The 26,629-nt window shown below is 58.7% G+C and overlaps 2 protein-coding genes across 2 annotated transcripts; both read left to right on the top strand.

Moving 5' to 3' along the window:
* The first annotated feature begins 12 nt into the window (after positions 1–12).
* Positions 13–16,978, top strand: DDB1 (damage specific DNA binding protein 1). Its single transcript, XM_030038398.1, has 27 exons — positions 13–188; positions 1,271–1,419; positions 1,535–1,651; positions 2,916–3,137; positions 6,179–6,293; positions 6,405–6,502; positions 7,886–8,044; positions 8,457–8,540; positions 8,724–8,840; positions 9,208–9,310; positions 9,476–9,551; positions 9,632–9,740; positions 9,923–10,101; positions 10,203–10,366; positions 10,462–10,569; positions 10,936–11,143; positions 11,333–11,428; positions 11,679–11,790; positions 12,382–12,505; positions 12,871–13,035; positions 13,464–13,558; positions 13,721–13,891; positions 14,598–14,707; positions 14,919–15,088; positions 15,432–15,534; positions 15,926–16,049; positions 16,232–16,978. Exons 1-27 carry the CDS (start codon positions 128–130, stop codon positions 16,313–16,315), a joined length of 3,423 nt encoding a protein of 1,140 aa, XP_029894258.1. The 5' UTR covers positions 13–127; the 3' UTR covers positions 16,316–16,978.
* Positions 16,979–19,860: 2,882 nt separating this feature from the next.
* Positions 19,861–26,396, top strand: VWCE (von Willebrand factor C and EGF domains). The gene is made up of 20 exons (XM_030038427.2): positions 19,861–20,111; positions 20,697–20,791; positions 20,873–20,962; positions 21,210–21,338; positions 21,429–21,545; positions 21,628–21,744; positions 21,957–22,085; positions 22,190–22,515; positions 22,595–22,688; positions 22,760–22,842; positions 23,036–23,123; positions 23,279–23,364; positions 23,557–23,674; positions 24,102–24,187; positions 24,381–24,477; positions 24,655–24,737; positions 24,919–25,009; positions 25,128–25,210; positions 25,318–25,408; positions 25,567–26,396. Exons 1-20 carry the CDS (start codon positions 20,002–20,004, stop codon positions 25,932–25,934), a joined length of 2,481 nt encoding a protein of 826 aa, XP_029894287.1. The 5' UTR covers positions 19,861–20,001; the 3' UTR covers positions 25,935–26,396.
* The last annotated feature ends 233 nt before the right edge of the window (positions 26,397–26,629 follow it).

Raw genomic sequence — 26,629 nt, 5'->3', positions numbered from 1 at the left:
AGCGGCGGCGGGCGGAAGGGGTGGTGGTGGTGGCGGCGGCGGCGGCGGCGGAGAGGCCGCGCCAGGCCCCGCTCCCGGTGCTCGCCGCGTCTTGTCTCGGTCCTGCTCCGGCCTACCGACCGCCGCCATGTCCTACAACTACGTCGTGACGGCACAGAAGCCGACGGCCGTGAACGGCTGCGTTACCGGTAACCGCCGGAGAGGCGGCGCCAGCCCCCCCCCCCCCCTCCGCCCCCGGCCTAGCGGTCGCGGCGGGGCCTGTGGGGGGGCTGCGGGAGACTGGGGGGGGGGCTTGGTAGGCACGGAGGTGCCTGGGGGAGCACCGAGGGCCTGGGGGAACACTGAGGTTCAGTGGGGCACCGGGGGGCTGGCGGGGTGCTGAGGCCTTTGGGGGAGTTGTGGAGCACTGAGGGGGGAGGAGTTAGGGGGTTCTCTGAGGTCGGGGGGGGGGGGCTGTGAGTGCCCTGTGGTGCCTTGGGGTGTGCTGAGGTGTGTGGGGGATCTGTGGGGTGGCGGGGCTGTGGGAGCATTGGGGGCCCTGGGGGTGCCCTGAGGTTTGTAGGCAGGTTGTGGGGTAACCGGGGGGGGCTTAAAGTTGCCGGGGTGCTGTGGGGCACTGAGGGGCGGGGGGGAGGGTGTCTTGAGTTTCCTGGGGGGGGGCTGTGGGGCACTGAGGGCATGTTGAGGTTTATGGAGGTGGTGTGGGGTGCTGGGGTTGCATTGATGTTCCTGGGGGTGCTGGGGGGAGGGTGGGGGTGCAGCGAGGCTTCTCGAGGGGATTTGGGTCAAGCTTGAGGTTTCTGAGAGCTCAGTGGAGTTTTGGTGTGTGCGGGGGAAGTGGGGTTCCTGGGGGGGTTACAGAGCAGCAGAAGGTTGGGGTGCTGCAGGGAGAGGTGGTGGTGATGTCTGTCTTTGTGTCTTGCCTTATTGCAAGGTGGTTTGGGGTGTTGCAGTGTACTCTGGAGATGGGGTATGGTGGAAAGGGCCCCCCTGGGAATGAGGTTCCCTGGGGAAAGACAAGAAGTCAGAGTTCAGGGAAGGCAGTCGCTGAGGGGGCTGGGTATTGTGGTAGGAAGGTGCTGGCGTTTCAGGATGCCATGGCTGGGGGGGGTGCCACGGAGAGGCTGGTGCTTGGTCTGAGGCTGTAGGAGTGTGGACCAGACTCCCCAGGATCAGCAGACTCCTGCAGGTTGTTCAGTGAGAGCACCCCGAGGTGCCGCCTTGTCGCTTCTTTGTGGCTTAACAGCGATTTCTTCTCTCCGTTTTCCAGGGCACTTCACCTCAGCGGAGGATTTGAACCTGCTGATCGCCAAGAATACACGACTGGAGATCTATGTGGTGACAGCGGAGGGGCTGCGGCCCGTCAAGGAAGTGGGGATGTACGGCAAGACCGCCGTCATGGAGCTCTTCCGCCCCAAGGTGGGTGCGCTGCGGGGAGGGGGCTGCTCGCCAGCTGGGGAGAGCAGGCGCGGGCACGCTGGGGCCGCTGGCTCTGACACCCTCCTGAAGGCATGCCGCCACTCTGCTTTGGCAGGGGGAGAGCAAGGATTTGTTGTTCATCCTGACAGCCAAGTATAATGCCTGCATCCTCGAGTACAAGCAGAACGGGGACAGCATTGATATTATAACCCGTGCCCATGGCAACGTGCAGGTGAGTGAAGCTGCAGCACCTGGAAGGGGCAAATTCCCTTCCTTAGGGATGGTTTTACTTTTCTAGTGAAGGGTGCGCTTAAATGATGGGGTTTTGCCTTGTTATTTATGATTTTTTTCTGCCAACCACCGACTCCGGTATGGTTCATCTGCTGCCACCGGTATTTCCAGAGTTTTTTGCCTGCAGTGGGTCAGTCTTGGGCTCAGGGACTGAGGACATGGCTACAGCTGTGTTCTCGGGGTAACTTGCAGAATAATAAGGTTAATTTGAGGTAGTTCTACTGTAAAAAGAATTAGCGCTCAAAACTTGATGTAAGGTAAAATATTCCCTGGGAAATGACTCCTCCAGTATTTCGTGGCCGGTCTCTACACGCTGCATACCAGAAGCATGACTGCTGAAGTTACTCTTACCATCGTGGCCGTACAGCATTGTTAATAATTGTAGATGTTCTCCATTGTTCTGTTTTATGTGGATTAAAATCACCCCTTCTGAGCAGGTCAGAAATCCACGTGTCTCTCTGGCTTTTTGTTAGTCATTAGCCAAATGATTTCCATCAGCTCTCAAGCCAAAATATCTTCCATCTGTTGCCACGCACTGAGCTTCCACTGGTGGACTGGTGGAGCTGAGCAGGGGTTACGGGCAGGAGATGTAGGTGGGCATGTCCTGTCAGTAACATGTTCGTGTGTCTGGCGAAAAGTGCTTAATCTTCCCATGCCACGGTTCTGCCCGTGCCACGGTTCTGCCTCATGACGTATGGAGATGCTGATATCAGCCCCCGCCAAGTAACGCTGGGGGGTCTGTAGAGGCTGATAACAGCGCTGGATTTCTGGAGGGTGAATTTTGGTCATGGATATCAAAGCATTTTGCAGCAGCAGAGAATGTTGTTCTCTGTCAGTGATAGAAACCGGAGGTGCAGGATAGCAACGTGGCTTCTCTGAGGTCATTCAGTAGCGAGCTGGGATTAGAAAACCAGTTGCAAGGTCCGCTCCTGGAGCGCCTGGTTCCCGGGAGAGAGAAAGTGTGTGCTGTGGGAGCTCTGCCAGGCTCTCTGGTGGAAAGGGCCGGCTGCTTTAGGCAGGAGATGCCCGAATCACCTTTGGCTTGCCAGATGGTATTTTAAAGCCTGCTGGGAGATGTGCAGGGAGTCCTTCCTCAGCCAAAGGGTGGTAACTCTTGTGCCTACTATTGTTGAGTCCCACACAGGAATCTTTTTCTAATGCTAATTGCCCTTCCTCTTTCCCGTCTCCACGGATCTCTCGCTCAGGATCGCATTGGCCGTCCCTCAGAGACCGGCATAATTGGCATCATTGACCCAGAGTGCCGGATGATCGGCCTGCGGCTCTATGATGGCCTCTTCAAGGTCATTCCCCTGGACCGGGAGAACAAGGAGTTAAAGGCTTTTAACATCCGCTTGGAAGAGCTCCAAGTCATCGATGTGAAGTTTCTCTACGGCTGTCAGGCTCCAACCATCTGCTTCGTCTACCAGGTACCTTGTTCTTGATTGGTGACACAGGCGGAGGGTGCTGGAGATTGCTGGTGCACCAGCCAGGGTCTCTAAAAGTCTTCCAAGGGCTCGGAGCAGCAGCAGTGTCCTGGAGCCAATGGAAAGCGGTGCTTTGGGCAGAGCAAGAGATGGTTCTGGCTCCCACAGGCTCATTGTGTAGCCGAGGAAAGTCCTTGTTCCACTGTGCTGCTTTTTTCCATTTCTGGGAGAGGGGAAGCCATGCTTTCCCACAGGAGAGCTGGGCAGCTGATGCTTCGGATGGACCGTTTCCTTGTTAAACGCTTGGGAGGAGGGCATGGGTCTTTCCAGCAAGTGCTGAACAGTGGATTAGAGCCAGAGTCAGTTGTTTCCTATAGGCACTGCTGTGAGACTTGAGCCTTCCCCTTAAAAAAAAAGGCAACGTGTCTTGTTTGGTATTTGGGAGGCCACTCCAGGAGTGTAAAGAGGGACCATAACCTCTCCTATTGCCTGGGTCCTCACAGAGGCAGTGGCTGTAGGCCCTTCTTTAAATGCTTATTTTGAACCAGAGCGCCTTTGCTGTGCTGACTGAGCGAGGGATTATCTTTGCTTTGTCAAAGTTGGGGCTAGCCTGCGCCGAGCTGAAAGTTCCTGGGATGGCAGCAGAGGATCTGATGTGAATTTAGTTCAGCTTTAGCATAGTTCGTAGTGACAAACTCATACCATGAGAGCTGCTAACCATGTGGCGGCAGTGACTTGGTTATTCCCTGTCTGTTTTCAGAAGTCACTATTACTATTTTCAAGAGGGCTGGGTGCTGTTGACCCACCCCGACAGTTACCAAATAAAGACACAGCAGGTCACCACGTAACTAGGGGTTGGGAGGGCAGCCCAGATTGCCCCGTGTCAGGACAGTGCCCTTCCCCTGCCATGTGGGTCACTGGTGCTTTCCCTTGTCACCTGAACAAACATCAGTGTGCTCTCTTCAGCCTTGCTGGGAGGTGTCCCCAGCTGTCACATATCCTGTCCACCTCGCAGACACTTGAGTGACAATTTAACGTTGTGCACAAAAAAGGGAAAAAAACAGGGAGGTGTTTGATTAAGAGGCTCTACCTCAAAAAGCAAAGGATTTTTGGCTATTGCTAATGCGTAGGAACAAGCTCTGTTTTCCTACAAAAAGCACTGCTAATCTTCTCTTATTTCGGGGAGAAGGGAGTCATGGTCCCTTGTACGACACCGTGGAGCCTGACCTGGAGGGCTGTGTCGTGCACACTTTCACAACACGTGGCCGTCTTGTTTCTGTGTGACTGGGAAGTGTATGTGGGGACCGTATTTTTATCCCATGCAGCCGCGCTGACTTTGAAACCTGGTGTCAGAAGGGAAGCTCGTAGCCAGTCTTTGCTCTAGAAATATGTGCTAAGGGTGGCTGGCTTATTGCGTATTTCTGGTAAATCTGTTAATGGTTCATTCGTTATAAACATGTGTTATATGAATAAAGAGGAAGTTAATAGCTTGCTCTACGTCTAGCACTCAATATGAATTTTATCGTTGTAGCAGGAGCAAGATGTAAGTTCTGTCTGACTCATTAGGCCTTACATAAAACTCTGGCTTTGTTTTGGTCCCTGGGTGTCTGACTTGCGTGTGTGTGGAGAGGGGAACGTTTCCAAGCTGCTGCTTTGATTCCTTCTCAATTTATTAATCATTATCACAGGATTTGGACTGAATAGAATAGCAGCGTCTGAGACAATTTTTGTGTAGTTCTGAAACCAGAGAAAGATACCACAAAAAGGGGAAGTTCATAAAAATAAAAACAGGCTTGAGAGCTGCTGTGGTGTGGAGTAAAAACATCCAGAAATGTCAAAAGTTTCATTAGTGACTCCTCTGCCATTTTAACAGTCCCACTTCAACTTTCTCCTCCCCACAGAGCTATTTCTCCTGCCTTCCCCTTCTCTGTCAGCCAGTACTGCTCTTAGCTTCCCTCAGTGCTGCACTGCTGGCTCTTTCCAGGACCTCGGGCTCCAGAGCACTGTCAGTGAGGGTGTTTGCCAAGTGGCAGAGGCTGTGAGGGGTGAGCCAGGAGGTGCCCAGCTTTCCTGCGAGTGTTTATTTACAGAGCTGACAGCCACAGGGAGGAAAAAAACGCTTTTACTCAGATCTGGAAAGTGGTGAGGCAAGATGAACAGCTCTTTTTAAGCAGTTCTGTGAACAACGATACTAAGGAAACCTGGCTCCCTGTGATTTAGAGCCTTGTCTTAGGTTTTGAGACATTAAATTGGTCAGTGGGTTGTGTTCAAAGCCCTCTCTGTGCTTTGGGTGCTCATACGTCTTTTCCGTATGCGGGTTCCCAAGCGCTTGTTAGCATAGACCACCTTTCCCATAGTAGGGTGCTGATTTGGGGGCCTCTTGTCTGCCCACCACATATTTTGGTGAAGCCCACATGGACTTGCTGCCTCGGAGACCTCTGTGCCTGTCTGGTTTGGTTGAAATTGCCCACTGGGCTAGGAATTACTGGAATGGCAGAGTTGTTGGGGGATTATTCAGCAAGCAGATTATGTTTCCTCAGGAAACCAGGCTGAAAGGTCTGAGGAGCATCGAGATGGGAGATCAGCTGCTTTGGCACCTGCGCCATTACAGCAGAGCTGAATTCCCAAATGCCTCTCTGGAGCTGGAGGCGGCGGTGATATGTGTAGTGCCACTCGTGCCCAGATTTGTAGCGTGCTGTGCGTCAGATGAATACAAGTCCCAGAAAATCACTTGTATAAAAACACAAGAATAGTTTTCAGTCTCTTGGCACAGTGGTTTATTCAAACGTTGTTCTATGTATGGATAAAGTTAGGGAGAACGTTAGTGTGTGTATGTTCAGACACATGTGCGGTTTGAGGGAGACTGAAGAGGAGGTGGGCAGGCTGGGAAGCCTCAGCAGCTCGCTGGTGGTGCTGGTCTTGCAAGAGATGAGTGGAGTCTCCTTGCTTTGCAGGTTGCTAGTCAGCGCTGCCTCTGGAGTCTCTGTTGCTGTGCCCGGGAGGCTGTCATCAGTATACATGCTCATTTGTGACTTCTCTTTCAGGACCCTCAGGGTCGCCACGTCAAGACATACGAGGTGTCCCTGCGTGAGAAGGAGTTTAACAAAGGTCCTTGGAAACAGGAGAACGTAGAGGCTGAAGCCTCCATGGTCATCGCAGGTTGGTCCTTCTTTGTAAAAGAACTTCCCTCCCATTTCTTCCTCAAGGCTGAATGCCTCAGTCCTGCTGCACAGGTTCTCCAAGAAGACATTTGTTTTCTCCCTTGCACAGTGCCAGAGCCTTTTGGAGGTGCAATCATCATTGGGCAGGAGTCTATCACCTATCACAATGGAGATAAATATCTAGCTATAGCTCCACCTATCATCAAGGTGAGTGACTACTGAGATCTAGAAATGTGTCCCATGTAATTCCTCTGTTCCCAGGTGTCTCTGAGAATGCTGAGAGGGTATTGGGCTACTTGTAGTCAGGAATTTAAACTGCCCTTGTCTCCAGGTGTAGTCTAAGAGAGCCACTTACTCCCAGAGGTTTGGCAAGGGTGGGTGTTCCATACGATGCCCAGTCTGTGTTTTTGGGGAGTGAGGACGCATGTGATCCTTGTGCTGGTGGCAGCGTGTGCTTGCGCTGCAGTGTGTGGCTCTGCTCTCTGTGGAGTGCTCGGAAATGGTGCAGTAAAGCTGAAATCTTGTTTGGGCCCCAGAGAAAGGGATTAATTAGGAGGTAGTGCGTGGTTTGGGCATGGGTCCAGGCCAGAGCCTGGTTTCATTTCAGGCAGCAAAAGATATGAATGAGCCCCTTGGAGACTTGAGTCCACCAGTATATGATTGGGGCACTTGTTCAAAGGAAAAAAGACTTACAGAGTTTGTGACAGAAGTTGAACTTGTGGGTTTTGTCAGAGGGACGGGCCAGTTCCCACATTTAAACGGTGCAGGAAGCACAAATGGCACGGCTGAGGTGCCGCTCGGGGCTGAAAGAGGGCTTGAGCTGTGATCAAAAGGTCCTTTTAAGCTGGAAATAATGACGGGCTAGAAAAGAGATATAAATCTTGGGTAAAGAAATACTAATATTGTTGCCTGAATGCCTACAGTCTCTCAGACAGCTACTGGAGCTCTGTGGTGGAGCGTCTGTTATATTGGAGCAGTCAGAGCCAGTCGCCTGTGCTCTGCTGATGTACAGATCTGGGCCTTGACCTGCAAGCAGAGTGCAGGCACATCTGTACTCAAGGCCAGTGGGATGTTTGCATACAATCAAGTTCTGCAAGATGAGGATTTTTAAACCAAAACCAAATATGTTGACAGGAGGCCAGGCAGCATCCACCACACAGAGCAAAATGTCTGCAGAGCTTGGGTCTGGAGATGCAGCAGGCTTGGAGATCTGCAGGTCCCAAATAGCATCCCTGCATCTGTGGAAGGCCCAGCGTTAGGAAAACAGGCTTTCCAATGGCGTCTTTCTTGGGCTGTGAGCAAGCTAGCGACATGTTTAATTTAGGAATGTGAGGTGGTTCCTAGTGACCAAAAGTGAGACCGTTTGACTACAGGTTCTGGTTGTGTTCACTGATACAGTTTACTGAAGGGTGAATCCAGCCCTGTCCCTCTACGCAGGAGGAGTGGGACTCTGCTGTGGTTACAGCCAGCAGCTGGTGCACTGTGGATGTCGTTGTTCCCTTCTGGCATGTACAGAGGTGGTCCTTGCTAGATGCCCATTTGGGGCTGTTTCAATGGGTTCCTAAAAATTCCCCCCTCCTTTGTGTGCAGCAAAGTACAATTGTGTGCCACAACCGTGTGGATCCCAACGGGTCTCGTTACTTGCTGGGGGACATGGAAGGACGCCTCTTCATGCTGCTTCTGGAGAAGGAGGAACAGATGGACGGCACTGTCACCTTGAAGGACCTGCGTGTGGAACTGCTTGGCGAGGTAGGACTCGGCCACATCACGTGCGCTGTCCCTGGCACTTCTCACCACAGGGCTGGGAGGCTCCACAGGCTGGAAATGCTCTGCTGAGGGCTGAGTGGCAGGAATGGTGTCTCTTTTGGAGCCCGGGGTGGGGGCATGTTTCACAGTTGTCACAGCTCTGAACTGTCGGTTGCTGGGAAATTCCCTGTCTGGGCACTTGAAAGTCTACACCATCTTCCCAGGTTTTTGCCTGGTGCTTGTGCGCTGTCCCTGGGAGAAGCTTGGACTCTCTGTGGGTTTTGTAAAGGGATTAAATTCCCCTGCTGTGCCCAGGGTCTTCCTGTTGGGCTGCAGCTCAGATGTGGTGCTTGCAGGGTGTGGCAGGGTCCTTTTCATGCTAGTCGTGTTTCATCTGTGCCTTCTCAATTCCCAGACATCCATTGCAGAGTGCTTGACCTACCTGGACAATGGAGTTGTGTTTGTCGGCTCTCGGCTTGGGGACTCACAGCTTGTGAAGGTATGTGGCAGCTGACTTCTGGCTTAGTTGTGTGTTCAGACAGGATTTTGTACAGACTTATTTTCATCGTGGCCTCCAGAGGTGTATGTGGATAAATTTTCCTTTCTTCTCCTTGTCTGCCCTACACCCTTTCCACTTGCTTGGTCTTGCTTGTTGAAAGCCAATGATTGTGTTTATTCATAGCTCAACGTGGACAGCAATGAGCAGGGCTCCTATGTAGTGGCTATGGAGACCTTCACCAACCTCGGTCCCATCGTGGACATGTGTGTGGTAGACCTGGAAAGACAAGGCCAAGGCCAGGTAACGCTCATTCTGCTTTTCTCAGTGCTGGGGATGTCTGGGCTGGCCATGTGTATGTGTGGGTTGTCCATGGAAGGAAAAGACTACAAACCATTTATTGGAGGATCTCAAAAGTCTCATCCAGGTGCAGGGATAGTATTGAGGTCTTACACTGAAGAGTGGTATGAGTGGAGAGGCTAATTCTTGGATACCTCTGTTCGTGAGCAAGGGGTTGCCTTTGTGCAGTGGGGAAGGATCAGCTGCCAAAAAACTTCCTCTGAGAAGTGGAGAAGATGGGTACCCCATCTTCCCCTGAACCCATCACTACAAGGATGAGTGGGGAAGCTTCCCAGCAATGGTTGGTAAAGATCATCTGCTTTTCCTCCAGCTGGTCACATGCTCGGGTGCATTTAAAGAGGGTTCACTGCGGATCATCCGGAATGGCATTGGGATTCATGAGCACGCCAGCATTGACTTGCCGGGGATTAAAGGTGCGTGAGCTGTTCAATGCTGTCAAATACAACCCTCAGCCTGAGGGGGCCCAGTGAGGACACGTCGTGTGCACAGACTGAGGTTGGGGTGTGGGGCAGGGGGCTTGGCACCCACCAGCTTTTGGAATATTCACTGTGAGCAAATGTGGCCTCTCTTTGTTGCAGGCTTGTGGCCCCTGAGGTCAGACTCTCATCGTGAAACGGACAATACGTTGGTGCTGTCCTTTGTTGGCCAGACCAGGTAAGGTGGGGTTAATGCTGAGCTAGGCTTTCAGCCACATGTTGGAGCATGATATAACAGGAGTTCCCTTTCCTGTTCAGGGTTCTTATGTTAAATGGAGAGGAAGTAGAAGAGACGGAGCTCACAGGGTTTGTGGATGATCAGCAGACTTTCTTCTGCGGCAATGTAGCACATCAGCAATTGATCCAGGTAATGCCAGTTCTAGGGAAATGCAGATATATCTCTCGTGGTGACCCTACAGCCCTTATTGATTGTGGGGCTAACCTAGATCTGTGCTGCTTATCAGGGCCAGGATTTGCAGTACTTCTCTGCACTGATGTCAGAAGGGAGGTGTTGCTCTGGCTCTGAGTGGAGGTGTTCTCTCTCCCCAGATCACCTCTGCCTCTGTGAGACTGGTTAGTCAGGAGCCCAAAGCCCTGGTGAGCGAGTGGAAAGAGCCCAATGGAAAGAACATCAGCGTGGCTTCCTGTAACAGTAACCAGGTAGTGGTGGCTGTGGGACGAGCCCTGTACTACCTGGAGATCCGACCCCAGGAGCTGAGGCAGATCAGGTGGGTGCACATCTCTCATCCTGGCCTGAGGGCTCTCAGCCTCTGCTGTCTGTCTTTGGGCTCAAGACTGACACCTCTGTCTGCTTCCTCCTTCCTGCCAGCTGCACAGAAATGGAGCATGAAGTTGCCTGCCTGGACATCACCCCTTTGGGGGACACTAACGGCATGTCCCCACTCTGTGCAATCGGGCTCTGGACTGACATCTCTGCCCGCATCCTAAAGCTGCCTTCGTTTGAACTGCTGCACAAGGAGATGCTGGGAGGAGGTAGGGCTCTCCTGGGGCTGCTGGGTGGTGGCAGTGGTCACTGACCTGGCTGAGTCGTGAGTGACATCAGCCTTCTCTTCTCCTGCTCCCCGCAGAAATTATCCCTCGCTCCATCCTGATGACGACCTTTGAGAGCAGCCATTACCTTCTGTGTGCTCTGGGGGACGGAGCTCTCTTCTACTTTGGGCTCAGCCTCGAGACAGGTGACTACAGGGCCTAGCACGGAACGGGCTGCTGGAGAGGGTGGCTGGACTCGTGCCCTCCTACTTGCTTGACATACTTTCTTTCATCCTTCTGGAGAGATCTCTCCTTTTCTTGCTTTCTGGCTGTGATGGGGTCATGCTCAGGTGGGACTGGCTGTGGGCACTGGGAGTTGGTGGATTTCTCCAGCAGACTTTGGAGAAAGGAGAACGATGCTTACTTACAGCCATTCGTTTGCTGCCCTGTGCTGACAGCAGGATGCATTTACTCATTTCTTCCCAAGGTGTTGCAGCCACGTTGCACTCTGCCGTCCTGCCCTTGCGAGCTCCATTGCGGCAGCTCCCAACGCAGGTGCTCCTTTTCTGCAGGCTTGCTGAGTGACCGCAAGAAGGTGACCCTTGGGACCCAGCCCACCGTCCTGAGGACTTTCCGCTCTCTGTCCACCACCAATGTGTTTGCCTGCTCTGACCGCCCCACCGTCATCTACAGCAGTAACCACAAGCTGGTCTTCTCCAATGTCAACCTGAAGGAGGTGAACTACATGTGTCCCCTCAACTCGGATGGGTATCCCGACAGGTGAGCCTGCGCCTTGCCTTGTGTGACGCCAGGTGGGGGAGGTTTGGACTCAGCAATGGGATCCTGGGATCAGCAAACAGGATCCTGGGATAGGCATTTTTGAGGGGTGTGGAGGAGAAGGAGATTCTTGCTCTGCCACCCACCTTACAAGCGCCATTGCTCATGTGTTGGGTTTTTTTCCCCATGCAGCCTGGCGTTGGCCAATAACAGCACTCTGACAATCGGTACCATTGACGAGATCCAGAAGCTGCACATCCGCACGGTTCCCCTCTATGAATCGCCCAGGTGAGCTGAGCAGTGGGAGGGAGCCTGGCTTGAGGGCCCATGCTCTGCTGCATGGGACAAGGTTGGGGGAAGACTTTGCAGTCAGCATTCCTGTTGTGGGCTCAGTTAGCACGCAGACTGAATTGGTTGCTTGTGCTGAGAGCAGTCTGGGCCAGCGAACAGCTTTGTCTCTTGTCTCCAGAGCCTCTGTGCTCTCCTTGGGGTGGCCTGTCCTGGCTCTCCTGTTCACACAGCTCTGTTTGTCCCACAGAAAGATCTGCTACCAAGAAGTTTCGCAGTGTTTCGGCGTGCTCTCCAGTCGTATCGAGGTGCAGGATGCCAGTGGGGGCACCACTGCGCTCAGACCCAGCGCCAGCACGCAGGTGAGAGGTAGCTGCTGGGTAGTCCCTGAGCTCTGGGCCATGGGTATCATAGTTCCTCAGGCCAAACCGTGATGCAGATTTTCCTTGACTATCTTCTCTTCCAAAGCTCTGAGTGCAAGCTCTCCCTTTGGCAGCCTGGGAGGAGATGGGGTGGTAAGATCTCTCTGTGGTGGTGATAAGGGCTCTCTGTGCTGCTCTCTGGCAGCCTCGGCATGCTCACTGTTCTGTCTGATCACCTTTTTTTTTTTTTTTTTTTTTGGGTGCTGCTCCTTCGGTCTCCCGTGCAGGCTTCTGTTTGGTCTCAAGTGGTTTCCTTCTCCCAGGGATGCAGGCACAAGTCCCCTTCAGGCAGTAGCTGTGGTGGAAGCTACAACACTGCATAAACTCTTTTATTAATGCTGTTGCTCAGCAGCGCATGTCGCACGTCTCTGCTGGTGCAGGGAGTGTGTCCCTTTACTCAGGCCCAGGGAGCTCCTTGCTTCACCTTCTCCCCTGTTCATTCTTCTGGTCCCCGGTTGCCTCAGCCCATGTGGATCAGCGTGAGGACATGCCGAGTAGCACGAGGATGTGACCGATCTTACTGTGTCGTAGGCCCTGTCCAGCAGTGTGAGCACCAGCAAGCTGTTCTCCAGCAGCACAGCACCGCACGAAACATCCTTCGGAGAGGAGGTAGAGGTGCACAACCTGCTCATCATAGATCAGCACACCTTCGAAGGTACCAGTCCCAAATGCTGGCCATACCTTAGTCCAGTATTCTCCTCCAGGACAAGCCCATCAGTGTGTGGCTGAGACTGGTGATCTCCAAAGACTTGAGAAGATCTGTGATCTTGCACGTTTCCTTCAGTCAAAGCATTTTTTTTCCTGGAGGAGCATCAGCCATAGGGCATAGGTTTAAGGCATAGTGGTTTTTGATGGCACAAGGTAGTGGTGGGGAATAGAGAGGGGCATCTCCAGGCAGCCATCTTGGACATGTTTTAAGTTTTCAGCTGCTCCTAGGCAAGCTGTTCTGCCCACATGTGGAGGTGCTGCCTGCCGAGACCCGGGGGACCCAGTTGTTTCTGCCTTTCCCTCTTTGCACAGTGCTTCACGCTCACCAGTTTCTGCAAAATGAGTACGCCCTCAGCCTGGTCTCCTGCAAGCTTGGCAAGGATCCAAACACCTATTTCATCGTGGGCACTGCCATGGTATATCCCGAGGAGGCAGAGCCCAAACAGGGCCGCATCGTTGTCTTCCACTACTCTGACGGTAAGAGCAAGGTCTTCTCGCATGGCCAAGTCCAGCTGCTTGAGGGAGATCAGAGATGAGCTCCTCAGGCCCAAGAGACCTCACGTCTCAGTAGCAGGCAGAGAGTATTTCCCAAGGAGCCTGCTGTCAGTTGCCCACAGACAGGATCTGTAGGTGCTGTCACTCTGCTGCAGGCTATCACAGCGTGTTCCCTTTCCCCCCATCTCCTAGAGAAGCCCAAGAATCCCTCACCAGAACTGGATTCTGGGACTTGCTTTCTGTGTGTCTGCCTCTGCTGTCATGTCGCTCTTGTGTTACTTGCCCACAGATCCTCTGAGAGAGTTTCTAGGGGGACCAATGTTGATTAGAGCAGCTCGTCTGAATCCCCTTGGCTTGTCACCCTTGGGATTGCAGGGCAAATAACCGGGCGGTGCATGGGTTTATTCCAGGGAAGCTGCAGAGCCTGGCTGAGAAGGAGGTCAAGGGGGCTGTGTATTCCATGGTGGAGTTCAATGGGAAGCTGTTAGCCAGCATCAACAGCACGGTAGGGCTCTCGCAAGTCCCTGACTTGTTTTGGGAGTGCGTTTCAGAGCTGGAAGCTGCTCCAGCTATGTGGATGTCAGCCACGTTCCCGATCTCTGTTGGGGGGTGTGTCCTGGCTGGCGTGTGTGTCCGTGCTGGCTCAGAGCTGTGTCCCTTCCTTCAGGTGCGCCTGTATGAATGGACAGCAGAGAAAGAACTGCGCACAGAGTGCAACCATTACAACAACATCATGGCGCTCTACCTGAAAACCAAAGGAGACTTCATCCTTGTGGGAGATCTGATGCGGTCTGTCCTTCTCCTTGCGTACAAACCCATGGAGGGAAACTTTGAGGAGGTATCAATGCTGTTAAATAGTCTTGGTCGAAGGCATGCTGGGAGCCTGTGCTGCCTCTTCCAATAGGCTCAGAGCAGGGGGAACAGTGTTTAAGGTGATAAAAGAAGGAGCCTGGCTCGTCCCACTTCGCTAGCCCTTTGAAGACAAGGCTGTAGGGCTGTGCAATGAGAGCAGCGTCACCTGGACGTGCTTTTAGACAGATTGCTGTGGTTTATGGAGGGACAGATCCCCGGGCTTCCAGGAAACTGGGCAATGAATCAGCAGCCTTGAGAAGAGCAGGCTTTGGGTGCATGATTGCTGCCTGCCAGGGGTGGGGAGCTGCCATCTGGACTGCCTGTTGTACAGTTAGAATGGCTTAGTGCGACTGTAGCTGCATCTCTGTCAGCAAATGCAGCGTAAGCTGGGGGAAGGACCAGGCACTGAGACGGTCTGTGCATTTAAATTGTTAGAGTGGCTGTGGGCATGGCTTTGGCACGGGCTGGTCTGCGTTTGCCCAGGGAGTGCCCTGGCATTGTCCAAGTGCCGCTCGGGCCAGGGCCGTCTCCAGAAGGTGCTTGGTGCCTTTCGCGCTCAGCTGCTTCATCTAGCAGAGAGGGACAGACTGGATCCCACCTTGTTCCTGAATGTTGGTGTTGGGTGGAATGAAGGTGCTGGATCACAGGACAGGCCATCTGGGCACACTGCGTCTCCTCTTGTCCCCTTCCAGATTGCCCGGGACTTCAATCCGAACTGGATGAGCGCTGTGGAGATCCTGGATGACGACAACTTCTTGGGAGCAGAGAATGCTTTCAATTTGTTTGTGTGCCAGAAGGACAGGTGAGCTGGCTGTGAGGGGAATGTGGCAATGTGTGACGGGTGGGATGGGGTGATAGGACCTTCTGGTCTCCTCCACGTTACAGCTACAGAAGCAGCTAACAGGCAGGAAAGCTGGGAGGAGCGTGCCCAGCTCTGAGGAGCAGTGAGGTGGGAGCAGGGGAGGCTTTCGTGTCACCCCAGCACAGACTGAGCAGGGTGCTTTGGATTTCAGTGCGGCCACGACCGATGAGGAGCGTCAGCACTTGCAGGAGGTGGGACTTTCCCACCTGGGAGAGTTCGTCAATGTTTTCTGTCATGGGTCTCTGGTCATGCAGAACCTGGGTGAGACCTCCACACCAACACAGGGCTCGGTTCTCTTCGGCACAGTCAACGGCATGATTGGTAAGGGTCAAAGTTCCCTAGCCTGAGTGGGAGGGTAACAGGTCCGCTTCCCTGCTGCTGAACCTGGGATGGGGTTTCCTCACGTCTCCGTTCTTCTCTGTTCCCCAGTCGAGTGACACTCTGTGCCGTACCCCCCTCAGAAACCTGCTTTTCTCTCTGGATTGCTTCCAGGAGAGGAAAGTGCTCTGGCTTTCTTTGAAACTCCTTCCTTGTCCCAGCCCTCCCAGGCACCAGCTTCCAGCACAACTCCAGTCCCGGCAGCCAGTCGATCCCTGCCTGCTGGGAGCTGCTGGGATGCCCTGGGGTGAGCCCTGAACCTTCGTCTCCATTTTGCCCTTTGCAGGACTGGTGACCTCGCTGTCAGAGAGCTGGTACAACCTCCTCCTGGACATGCAGAACAGGCTGAATAAAGTCATCAAGAGCGTGGGCAAGATTGAGCACTCCTTATATCCTTTTGCAGTTCAGTCAGGAGCCTGTGCCAGTCAATGCTGGGGGCTGGCTTGTGAATTTGGCCTGAGCCAGACATCAGGGGGAGGTGTTGGTGGTTTATCTCTGTTAGGACACTCTGGTGGGAGCGTACATCAGTTGGAGAGGGGGGGAGTGTGTTTGCCAGGTGCCCAGGACTTTGAGCTCGCAGAGAAGGTGCCTGCAGTAGACAGGAGTCTATCTTGCAGGGTTTGAGGATGAATCTGGCCTTGTGGTAGCCCTAAAAACGTGGCCCAAATTCTGTGATCCTCTTGACGTGGCATCGTCGGTCTGTCTGGGGCAGCTGCTGTGTGCACCCATAGTCAGCGGCTGGTGTTACTCCGTGCGCATTTGGCTCCTTGACGGTGGCACCTGGAGATCGTTTCACACCGAGCGCAAGACAGAACCGGCTACAGGGTTCATTGATGGTGACCTGATTGAAAGCTTCCTGGACATCAGCAGGCCCAAGATGCAGGAGGTGGTGGCAAACTTGCAGGTGAGAGGGGTGATGTGAGCTTAGGCCCTTCAAAATTAGCAGTAGGGACCCTGCTCAGGAATCCAGGCTGCAGTAAATCAGCAAATCCTAAAAGCATGCCTTCCTACAAGGCGATGGTCTGGGAGCGTTCTTTGGCACCTGCTGATGTCTCCATGCTCTGATGCCTTTTTCTCTCCTTGCAGATTGATGACGGCAGCGGCATGAAGAGGGAGGCCACCGTAGACGACCTGATAAAGATCGTGGAGGAGCTGACCCGGATCCATTAGCAGGATTCGGGGTCGTTCCCTAGCACCTTCCTCCACGTAGAGCAAGGGAGTCTTTTCCCCACCTGCAGCTTGGGGACCCCCGGCCAGCTGCACTGAACACGAGTGGTGGTGGCCCTTGCTCGAGGGGACGTGGGGGAAGGAGTCTCTGAAGGGGAGCCAGCTTGCTAGGGATTTGGGGGGGGGTGGGGTGGTCAGGCACCACGTCATCGCCTGCTTGGATTCATAAATCCTGCGGACTCGGCTGCTGACCCAGAACTGGGCTTCGCTGGTCGCTCTCGTTGGGTGACTGACCGGTAGCGTTTGGCTGATGCGGTGCCCTTGCCTGGATTCACTCTTCACTGTTGTCTTTTTTTTTTTTTTTTTTTTTTCCCTTCGCTTTTGGTTTCGTTTTTGATTCTTTTTGATTCGTTGTGGGTTTTTTTGGAAGAGGAAGCAAAGCTGCCTCTAAGGTGAGGGCGAGGGCTGGAGGAGTCATCTGGGCCTGGGGAGACCTGTGGGCGCCGGGGGGGCAGAATTTCTCTACGTCTGGGTGACGAAGTGGAGCGGGACAGCGCGCTCCTCTGTCTCCACAGGATCTGCGGCTCACTCAGGGAGGGAAGCTCTGGGAAGCTCAATCAGTTGTTGGTTTCTGAGTTTTACCAAATAAAGTAGTCCAAGAGGAAAGGTCTGTCTCCTGGTGCTGAGCTCCTCCTTGTTGTGACTGCAGGGGTGGTACCCGCTCTGCGGAGCTGTGTCCTCGGCCGGCCGGAGAGACCCCCTGTCCCAAGCCAAGGCCATTTCTGGAGGCATTCCCTATGTTGAAACGCGGTCCCGTGCTTGGTGTTGGCGAGAGCAGCGTGGGGGGCAGCAGGCTCAGCGGATCAAGCCGTAGGTGCCGGAGCATGTGTCTGTTTTCCAGATGCATTTTTACGGCTTTTCTTTGACTTTGAGAAATTTTAGTTGCGCCTCTTGATGCAGCCTAGCGCAAACAGCTGGGCAGCAGCGTTACCGAGTGCCCCTGATAGGGAGGCTCATCCTTTGCCGAATTTTTGAGGAGAACTCGATGGCGTACATCCCTTTGGAAGAAACGCATCTCTGCAGCTTGCCTCTCCCCTGCAGTCATACCTGGAGCGACGCTTCTCGGCAGCTTGCGGGCCCAGCTTGCGTGGCAGCAGTCGCGCAGAAGTGAGAGAGAAGATGGTGTAGCGACACAGCAGCACTCGCCACCCTCCTGGGACACCCAGGAGAGCCTGTCCCTGGCAGCGGCCGGCATTAGCCCCGGAGCGGGTGGGAGCCAGAGGCCCTTCTCAGACAGCCCTGGCTTTTTCCTTGTGAGCCTCCGGTCCGCTCCAGCAGTCAGCCCGCGTCCCTGCGGAGCTGGGGGATCGGGGATTGATTTTTTCAGCCTCTCGTTGCTGCGTGGTCCAGCTCCGGCTGCTCGTTACCGATGTTCTCGCTCCCTGGGACCGTGAGCTGAGCCTGGCTGTGTGAGTGGCGGGGAGACTCTTCTTCCACTCCACCGCCTTCTCCCCCACGGGCAAGAGGGGGACCAAACGCCCCTCTGCTGCTCCCACGGGAGGGCTTAGGGCAGGAGCTGCTCGTGGCTGCAGCTCTCAGGGTCTTCTGCCTGCGCTGCATAGCATACAGATTAATAATTATCCTCCCGGTCCCCATTTGTCTATTTACGCTGTAAATTGTCCAAGCCAGGGGCTGCCCCTGGTTCATTGCTGCCCTTGCCTATGGATTGCTGCCAAAATGCACGTGAGGGTGGCTGCCCTCCTCCTCCTCCTCCTCCTCGCAGTGCTCACGGCATCGGGGGTTATCCTGGGCCTCTCCGTAGCTCTGCGTCCGCTCTCCTCACCTGAGCCAGCCTGGATCTCACCTGGCATGCGAACCCAGTCCGTAACCCACCGTATTTAAGATCCCATGAGTCCCCCACGTCCCATCCTGGGCAGGTTTGCGTCAGCACAGGTTTTCCCCAAATCCTTCCCTGCAGCAGCAAGAGGCGGACAGTGTCCTGAAAGAGAGCTCGTGCTGAAAGCATCCTCGGGCTCCTGCTAACATCTCTTAACTGTTGGGCAAGCCCTGGTTTCTTCGAGGAGGTCGCAGGGAGAAGGCTATATTTGGACACGTCTCTGCCCAGAGCGGCTGTTTAGGACTGGGGGAATCGGACTGTGACCCTTTGTGATGAGCCCGGACTCTGTGTATATTCATGCCGGCTGCAAGCAGACAGTGTTTTTATTAGCTGGGTATTTGGGCTCTGCGTTTCCCTGCCCTGAGCCGCTTGCTTCCCTGGCTTCTCACTGAAACTGGGGGGAGTCCCAGGGAGTGCGCCAGCCTACGGAGACTGGCACGCTTGGCTCTGCGCGGCTCCCGTATGCGCTATCCTTCCCCAGCAAAACCGGGGATGCTGGTGCCGATGCGATGCTGGCAGCCTCCCCTTTTTTTGAGCAAACAACCTCCTGCGGCCGGGTTAGAAACGTTGCTGGCCGGGGCAGGGCCGGGTGTTTATCCCGTGCTGCTGGCCGTGCTCCAGCCGTGTTCGTGCAGCCGCCTCCCCAGGCTGGGAGCTGGCGGCCGGGGCTGGGGTCACATCCCCCCCAGGCAAGGGGCTTCCTTGCCCCCCACCCCGAGCTGTGGCTGTATTGGGGGTCCTGCACCCCTATTCCTGGTGTGTGCCCCCCACCCAGCACCCTGTAACTCTTCATTTCTAGTGCAGGGGGGGTCACTGTGCTGGGGGTGATGCTGTGTCCTGCCTGGGGCTGGGCTGGGCTGGGTGACCCCAACCCTTGGGCAGGGGGGTAGTTTCGGGGTGAAATCCACACCGGACGGGGAGATGGAGGCTGGGGGTCGGTCCCTTTTCGGCGAGGCTGCAGGTATTGACCCCATCTCTGCGCTAACCAGGGTCCGGCAGCACCAGCCCTTTGCTCCCTGGTATAAATCATTTACCTGCCTGCGACCTTCGCTTCAGCCCCCAGCCCGGGAAGGGTCTAGGGGCCAGGGTTGTTTGTGGTTTTTTTTTGGGGGGGGGGGGGTGATCCCATGTCTCGGAGCAGGGTGATACGGCTGTGCGGGCGTCCCGCAGCATCCCGTGCCCCTCTCCCTACCGGGTGCACCCCACCGTCCCGGCTCCACTTTGGCCCCTTTATCTGCTGCGTGCTCCTCTTTGGTGGGTCCCTGTGCAGGGCTGGGAAGGCAGCCCAGTGCCGCCAGGAGGAGGAGGAGGAGGAGGAGGAGGAGGGGTGGGGAGAGGCCATGCCGGAGCTTTGCCAGATGTGGGAAAGGAGAGAAGGGGGGAAACGCTTTCGCCGCCGCTTCCCGCCGCGTTGGGGACCCCCGCCACCACCACCGCCACCCCCTTTCCCAATCCTAGACCCACCGCGCTCGCTACCGGAATGCCACCGCTCACCCCGGCTAAGCGAGCCGGCCTCGGGGCGAGCATCCCTGGGCCGGTTCGTTCCCCCCATGGCGGCTTGGGTGGGTGGGTGGAGAGTCGGGTGCCGATGGCTTTTTTTTTTTTTTCCCCCCGCAGCGTTCCCCGCTCTCGCCTCCCTCCACCCCCCGCATTGTTCCCGGCCCGGCGGGCGGGAGGAGGAGCAGGGCCAAGGGCCAGCATGCGGTAGGCGCCCGTGCCGCCGAGGCAGGCAGGAAGGCAAGGCAGGAAAGGCAGGCGTCGGGAAGCGTGCCGTCGGCTGGAGCCGCCTGTCATGTTGGTCAAGCTCTTCTTCCAGGCTGCCTGTGTGTCCCTGTTCTTCCCGGGCGGCCAAGGCAGGGTGTACCCCGGGAGGAAGAAGCCGGCCAGCTTTGCCGTGGAGAGGTAGCCGGGTTTCCACACCCCCCCCCCCCCCCCCCCTTTATTTTTTTTTTTTTTTTTCCTTCTCCTTCTCCCAGCTACACCTGGGGACGGCAGCGTGCCGTGCCGAGCTCCGGCCATCCGTCCCCTCGGCTTGTCTTCGGGGTTCTGGCCGTGCCTCCCATCCCAGCCGGAGGGGCTGGTCCCTCCCTCTGCCCGGGACGAGGGGAGCGTGACCCTCGCAGGGGGTCCTGCTCCCCGCATCCGTCTCCTGCACCCCGTGTCCTACTGGGGGACGTTCCTCCCCCGTCACCGCACGCTGGGGCGTTCGGAATAGATGGGGCACGGTCCTCTCCTTCCGTCCCACCTTGTTTTGGGGTCACACCACACCCCGGTGCGCCCCGTTCCTGCCTCCCCCTCCATGCCGTGCTCTGCCACCCGGGATGGGGTGGCCGCGGGGCACGTCGCGGCCGCTCCTGCGTATCCCCCTTCTCCTCGCGTTCCCGGGGTGGAGGATTCCCCGCCGGCTGGAGGAGCTCCCCCGGGACCTTTGCTCTCTGTCCCGGGGGCTCGGGGTAGGGTGGTCTCAGCCTCTCGTCGGTCACGCAGGCGCCGCGTCGGGCCCCACGTCTGCTTCTCCGGCTTCGGCAGCGGATGTTGTCCCGGGTGGATGCTCTCTCCGGGCAGCGGGCAGTGCACCCTGCGTGAGTACGGGCTCAGGGGGCACGGGGAGCGGGTGGGGGGTCTCTGCCCTCCTAACAGTCGCCTGTCCCCGCTCCCTGCAGCGCTCTGCTCCTTCGGCTGCGGCAGCGGCTTGTGCGTCGCTCCCAACCTCTGCTCGTGCCCCGATGGAGAGCAGGGCATCACCTGCCCAGGTACCCACCCGCTCCTGCTGGCGGTCGTGCCGAAAGCCGGGACCCCCGGGCTTTCCTGGCAGGGCACGTTGCTCCTCGTCACCTCTCCTTGCAGCATCCCCCAGCACAGTCCCCATCCCTGGCAGGGGGAGGGATGCTGCCAGGGTAGGGTGCAGGTCCCTGGGGGATCCAGGGAGCGGGTACCACAGTGCAGGGCTGGGGTGGGAGGTGGCATCGGTGCCCTGTGGACCCCCTGTCCGTGTTTCAGAGCCACCGGGGACGTGCGGGGAGTACGGCTGCGACCTCTCCTGTAACCACGGCGGGTGCCAGGAGGTGGCCCGCGTCTGCCCCCTCGGCTTCTCCATGGTGGAGACGGCCAACGGCGTCCGCTGCACCGGTGAGCCGGGACGGGGAGGTCCCGGTGGGATGGGGGGGTCCCGGCGGCGGTGGCAGCCCCCCATCTCCAGCTCTCTTCTTTCATCCCTAGACATCGACGAGTGCCTGAGCGCCGCCTGCGAGGGTCTCTGCGTCAACACCGAGGGCGGCTTCGTCTGCGAATGCGGCCCCGGCATGCAGCTCTCTGCCGACCGCCACAGCTGCCAGGGTACGCGGGGGCCAGGGGACTGGGCAGGGAGCAAGCGGGGGCCAGCCGGGGCTGCTGACCCTCAGCCTTTGGCCCCCCCCAGATACAGACGAGTGCCTGGCCACGCCGTGCCAGCACCGCTGCAAGAACAGCATCGGCAGCTACCGCTGCTCCTGCCGGCCCGGCTACCACCTCCACGGGAACCGGCACTCCTGCGTGGGTGAGCACCGCGTGCCGGTCCCCTCTCCATGCCACCAAGCCCAGGGGACGGAGGTGGCCGTTGAGCCCATTGTCACGGTGCTGCCGCCTTGTCCTTATCCTTGCATGGGCCGCGTTGGAGGGGAGAGCTCGGTGCTCCAGGCTCCCTCCTGAGCCGTTTCCCGGGGTGTAGCACCTCCTGGCCAGACCCCGACAAGTCCCCTTGTCCCCCAGATGTCAACGAATGCCGGCGGCCGGGAGAGCGCCGAGCCTGCCAGCACGCTTGCCACAACACGCCGGGCAGCTACCTCTGCTCCTGCCGCCCCGGGTACCGGCTCAGCGGCGACAGGGTCTCCTGCGAAGGTATCCGGCTCCTTCTCCGGGCTAAGGAAGGGGAGCCGAGCGGGATACCCCCGTCTCCCTGCCTGCCCCAAGTGACGTCTGTTCCTTCCTTCCTTCCTTCCTAGGCTACCCCAAATCCATCCTGGCCCCATCGCCCATCCTGCAGTCCCTGCAGCATCCGCCCACCCTCGTCCTGCTCCCTCCCGGTTCTGGGGGACCCCTCCTGGCCCCCAGGGGCTCCCCCTCGCCCTACCTCCCTGCCGCAGCACCTGGTACCCAACTCCCCTCCTCCTCTCCCGCCCCGGCATCCCCGGCCACCGAGCCATCCCCGCGTGCCGTGGCAGCCCCCGGTACCTCCACCCCATCCGCCCCTCGCTGTTGGTACCGGGGGGCCCCCCGGGAGCCCGGCGCTCGCTGGATAGAGCCGGGGTGCCGGAGCTGCGCTTGCCAGGTAAGCACCCCGTCCTCCCCCGTGCCTCTCCCTGCCGCGCCAGCCTGACGTCGGGCTGAGCCGACGCGTGCCCTTGCAGGGAGGACGAGTGCTCTGCGAGGCCGTGAGCTGCCCCGTGACCTGCTCCCACCCGCTGCCCACCCCGGCCGGGGGCTGCTGCCCCAGCTGCTCAGGTGAGCCCCCGGTGTCCCCCCCCCAGCCCCGCTGCCCGGGGTAGCCCAACCCTAACCCGCCTGCCTTGCAGGCTGCCTGCACGATGGGGTAGCCCGTGCCGAGGGTGACGTCTTCTCCCCATCTGATGGGAACTGCACCGTCTGCGTCTGCCTGGTGAGCCCGTGCCATCCCGGAGCGGGATGGGGATGGGAGCATCCCCCCCGCATCCCCGCTCAGCCGTGCGCCTCCGGGGCGATGGAGCGGGATGCGCTGGGGCGGATGATGCCCCGGCATCGTTCCCCCGCGGCGGGGAAGGGGTACGTCACCCCTCGGGTGCCCCGTGACAGCCCTGCGCTCTCCTCGGCAGGCTGGTAACGTCTCCTGCATCTCCCCCGAGTGCCCCCCGGGTTCCTGCCCCAGCGCCTCGCCGGCCGACTGCTGCTCCTGCCAGCCAGGTTGGTCCCCCAGGACCCCCAGCCCGTGGGGTGTGTGGGGTTGGGGGGGGAGCCCAGGGCTCTGCTGGGGATCGGTGTTAGGGGTGGGGGTTCGGCAGAAGCCGTGCTTTCCTCCCTGACCCCAGCCCCGGCTCCGCTGCCTCTCTCCTCCCCAGCAAAGTGCAGTTTTCGGGGTCGCACGTACGCACACGGCGCCCGGTTCAGCCTGGACGGGGACGACTGCACCACCTGCGTCTGTCGGGTACGTCCCGGGAGGGCTGGGGGGTCCCCGGGGTTGGGGGTCCCCAGGGATGCTCCAGGGCTTCCCCACACCATCCTGCTGGGGGGGGGGGGTGTGGAATCCAGCCTTTGCTGGGGGGCTGAGGCAGGATGGGTGGGCACGGGGCTGGGTCAGGCTGTGGGGTCAGCGGGTGACGTGTCCCCTTGTCCCCAGGGCGGCGAGGTGGAGTGCTCCTTTGCCCCCTGCCCCGTGCTGGACTGCCCGCAGCACCAGCGGCACCTGGGCCCCGGGCAGTGCTGCTTCACCTGCCGGGACCCCCCGGCCCCCGCCGGTGAGCCCGTGTCGGGGGGGCACCCGGGGACAGGCAGGGTGGGATGGGGGGGGGGGGACAGCTGGGGGCAGGGAGAGAGGGATGCAGGGGACATCTGCGGATGGGTAGGGCGGGATGTGGGGGACGCCTGGGGATGGGGAAGGTGGGAGGTTGGGAATAGCTGGGCACAGGGAGGGTGGGACGTAGGGGACATCTGGGGACAGGGAGGGCAAGGGGAGGTGGGGGAGCTGGATGTGGGGGTGCAGAGGGACTGGCAGTGCATTGCGGGGGGGTCTGCACAGCCATGGGGTTTGGAGGTGGGGAGTGGGTACAGGATGGGGACTGCGCACATGTCCAGCAGTGCATGTACGTGCCTGAGCGTGCATCAGGAGGGTGAAGGGCTGGGGGTGCCTGTGTCCCCCCCGTGTCCCCGTCCCCCCCCCCCAAGGTTGCTTCGTGGATGACAACGGGGTGGAGTTTCCCATCGGACAGATCTGGTCTCCGGGCGATCCCTGTGAGTTATGCATCTGCCAGGTGAATGAGAACCTGCTCTGCTTCACTCCTCCTACCTGCCCCTGCCCCGGCGCACGGCTCCTGTCCCCCTCCTTCCCTCTGGATGCCAGGCTGCTCGTGGCCGTGGTCCCCAGCAGCTCCCTGGCTTCGTGGGCTTTAAACCCCTGCGGTTTTGGGCAGCCCGAGGTCTCTGTCAAGTGCTTCTCCCCTGCAGGCAGACGGCTCGGTGAGCTGCAAGCGGACGGACTGCGTGGAGACCTGTCCTTACCCCATCCGCATCCCCGGGCAGTGCTGCCCCGACTGCTCGGCAGGTGATGGGGGCTGTGGGTGCTTGCTGGGGGGGGTGCTGGCTCCACTGCATCCCCTCCGCGTCCCCTGCTCGTGGTCCTGGGCAGGACCAGACCCAGCAAGCCTGGGCTTAAGCAGAGAGGTCTCCCGGGGGTCCCCGAGCCACCTGGGGATCACAAGTGCCCCTCTTCTCCCCGCAGGCTGCACCTACATGGGAAGAATCTTCTACAACAACGAGACCTTCCCCTCCGTCCTGGATCCCTGTCTCAGCTGCATCTGCCTGGTGAGAGCCGCACCGGGGACCGCGAGATGTTTTCGGCTCCTGCCCCGCGGGCTGAGCCCCAGTTTTTTCCTCCATTGCAGGAAAAAGCTCCCGGGCGTTTGCGGGGCTGCCCCTTTTTTCCCCAGCCCACCCCGGCGGGCGCTAACGCCCGGTCCTCGCGCGTCTCTCCCGTCTCTCGCAGCTGGGCTCGGTGGCCTGCTCGCCCGTGGACTGTGCCATCTTCTGCACCTACCCCTTCCACGCCGAGGGCGAGTGTTGCCCCGTCTGTAACGGTAGGAACCGGGAAAGCCGGGGTGGGGGGAGAGCAGGGGACCCCGTCCCCGTCCCCCCCCCCTCCCCAGCCCGGCGAGCCCCCCACCACGGCGCTGAGCGCTGCCTCGCTCCCCGCAGACTGCAACTACCAGGGTAGGAAGGTGGTGAACGGCCAGACCTTCACCCCCGAGGGACAACCCTGCACCCGCTGTACCTGCCAGGTGAGCGGGATGCCGGCGCCGGCGGCAGAGGGGGACCGGAGAGGTGTGTGGGGGGGGGGGGGGGATGGCAGGGATGGCTCACCCCCACCTTCGCCCCTCGCTGCCAGCTCGGGGAGGTGAGCTGCGAGAAGAGGTTGTGTCCCCGCTCCTGCGCGGAGCCCGCCGTGATGCCCGCTGCCTGTTGCCCACCCTGCCAAGGTAACGGGGATGCCCGGGCTCTGGGATGCCGGTGGCGGGGTCCGGCTTGGGACCCCCTGCCCTGCGGGGCACCCCGGGGCGGTTGGGTGCCCCCAGCGCAGGCTTGGGGGGGTTGCCGGGGGAGAGGTGGGTGCTAACCAAAAGCATCTTTCCGTTAGCCGCAGATGTCCGGCTCCCGCTGCAGCGCAGCCACCCGTCCCCGTCCCCAACCCGCAAGGACTCACCCACCGGCACCCCGCACCCCAGCCCCCCCGCAGCAACCCAGCCCCCCCGCCACCGCCTGGCCCAGCTCCTGCTCCCCAACACGGCCCCCCTCGGCCCCTCTCCGGGGAACGCGGGAGCTGGGGACCCCCCTCCGACCACGCTGAGCCCCCCCGGGCACCCACCGACGGCTGCTGTGCCCCCTGACGCCTCCTCTGATGCCGCAGCCCCCCCAGCTCCTACAGGCAGCCCCAGCTCTAGCCCCGAGGGTCAGGGACCCCCCGGGGACGCGGACCCCTCTGCCGTGCCACCGGCCAGCGGGTAGAGCCCCGGCGGGCACGTGGCTCCCAGGATGAAGAGTAGGAGGAGGTGGATGAAGAAGGAGAGGAGGAGGGGGTCTGCAGGACCAGCAGGTCTGGCCCGTCAGGCCCCCGGGGTGGTGGGTGGCTGGGGAGGGGGTGCCAAGCAGACAGGGTGGGCAACAGCATCCCCTCTCCCACGGGTGCATCCCTGCTCCCACGGGTGCACGGGCACTGCCTTGGGGTGCCGGGGTCCCCAGCCCCTCACCGTCCCACTGAAGTAGAACTGTGGGGCAGGACCCCCCCCCCCCCCCCCACCATCCCCGTGCCCCCCCCAACTCTCTGGGCACAGGATGAGGGGCTGGGAGATGCTCCTGGCTGGGCTGGGGTGCCCTGAGCCAGCCCCCAACCACGGCACGCACCCCTGGGGTGGGTGCTGCCCCTGGCTCCTGGCGTGGGGAGGGGGCGAGCTGCCCTCCCTGCCACCAATAAAGTCACCCTGGTATTTATACCCCGTCCCCCTACTCCTGCTTGCACCCGCCGGCACGCTGAACCCAGCCACGGAGCTTTCCCTCGGTGGGGGCTTTGGGTTGAGCGGCCCCCGAGGATGATGAGGGCAGTGCCGGAGGTGTTTGGCCCCCCCCCGCCGTGAGCGGGGTTTGGGGACTTCATTGCGGCCGGCCGGGGCCTCTGCAGTCTGACCCTGAGGGAGCAGAGCTGA

Source organism: Aquila chrysaetos, chromosome 16, assembly GCF_900496995.4.
Source record: "Aquila chrysaetos chrysaetos chromosome 16, bAquChr1.4, whole genome shotgun sequence".
Taxonomy (NCBI): domain Eukaryota; kingdom Metazoa; phylum Chordata; class Aves; order Accipitriformes; family Accipitridae; genus Aquila; species Aquila chrysaetos.
This window is presented reverse-complemented; position numbering and strand designations above follow the sequence as displayed.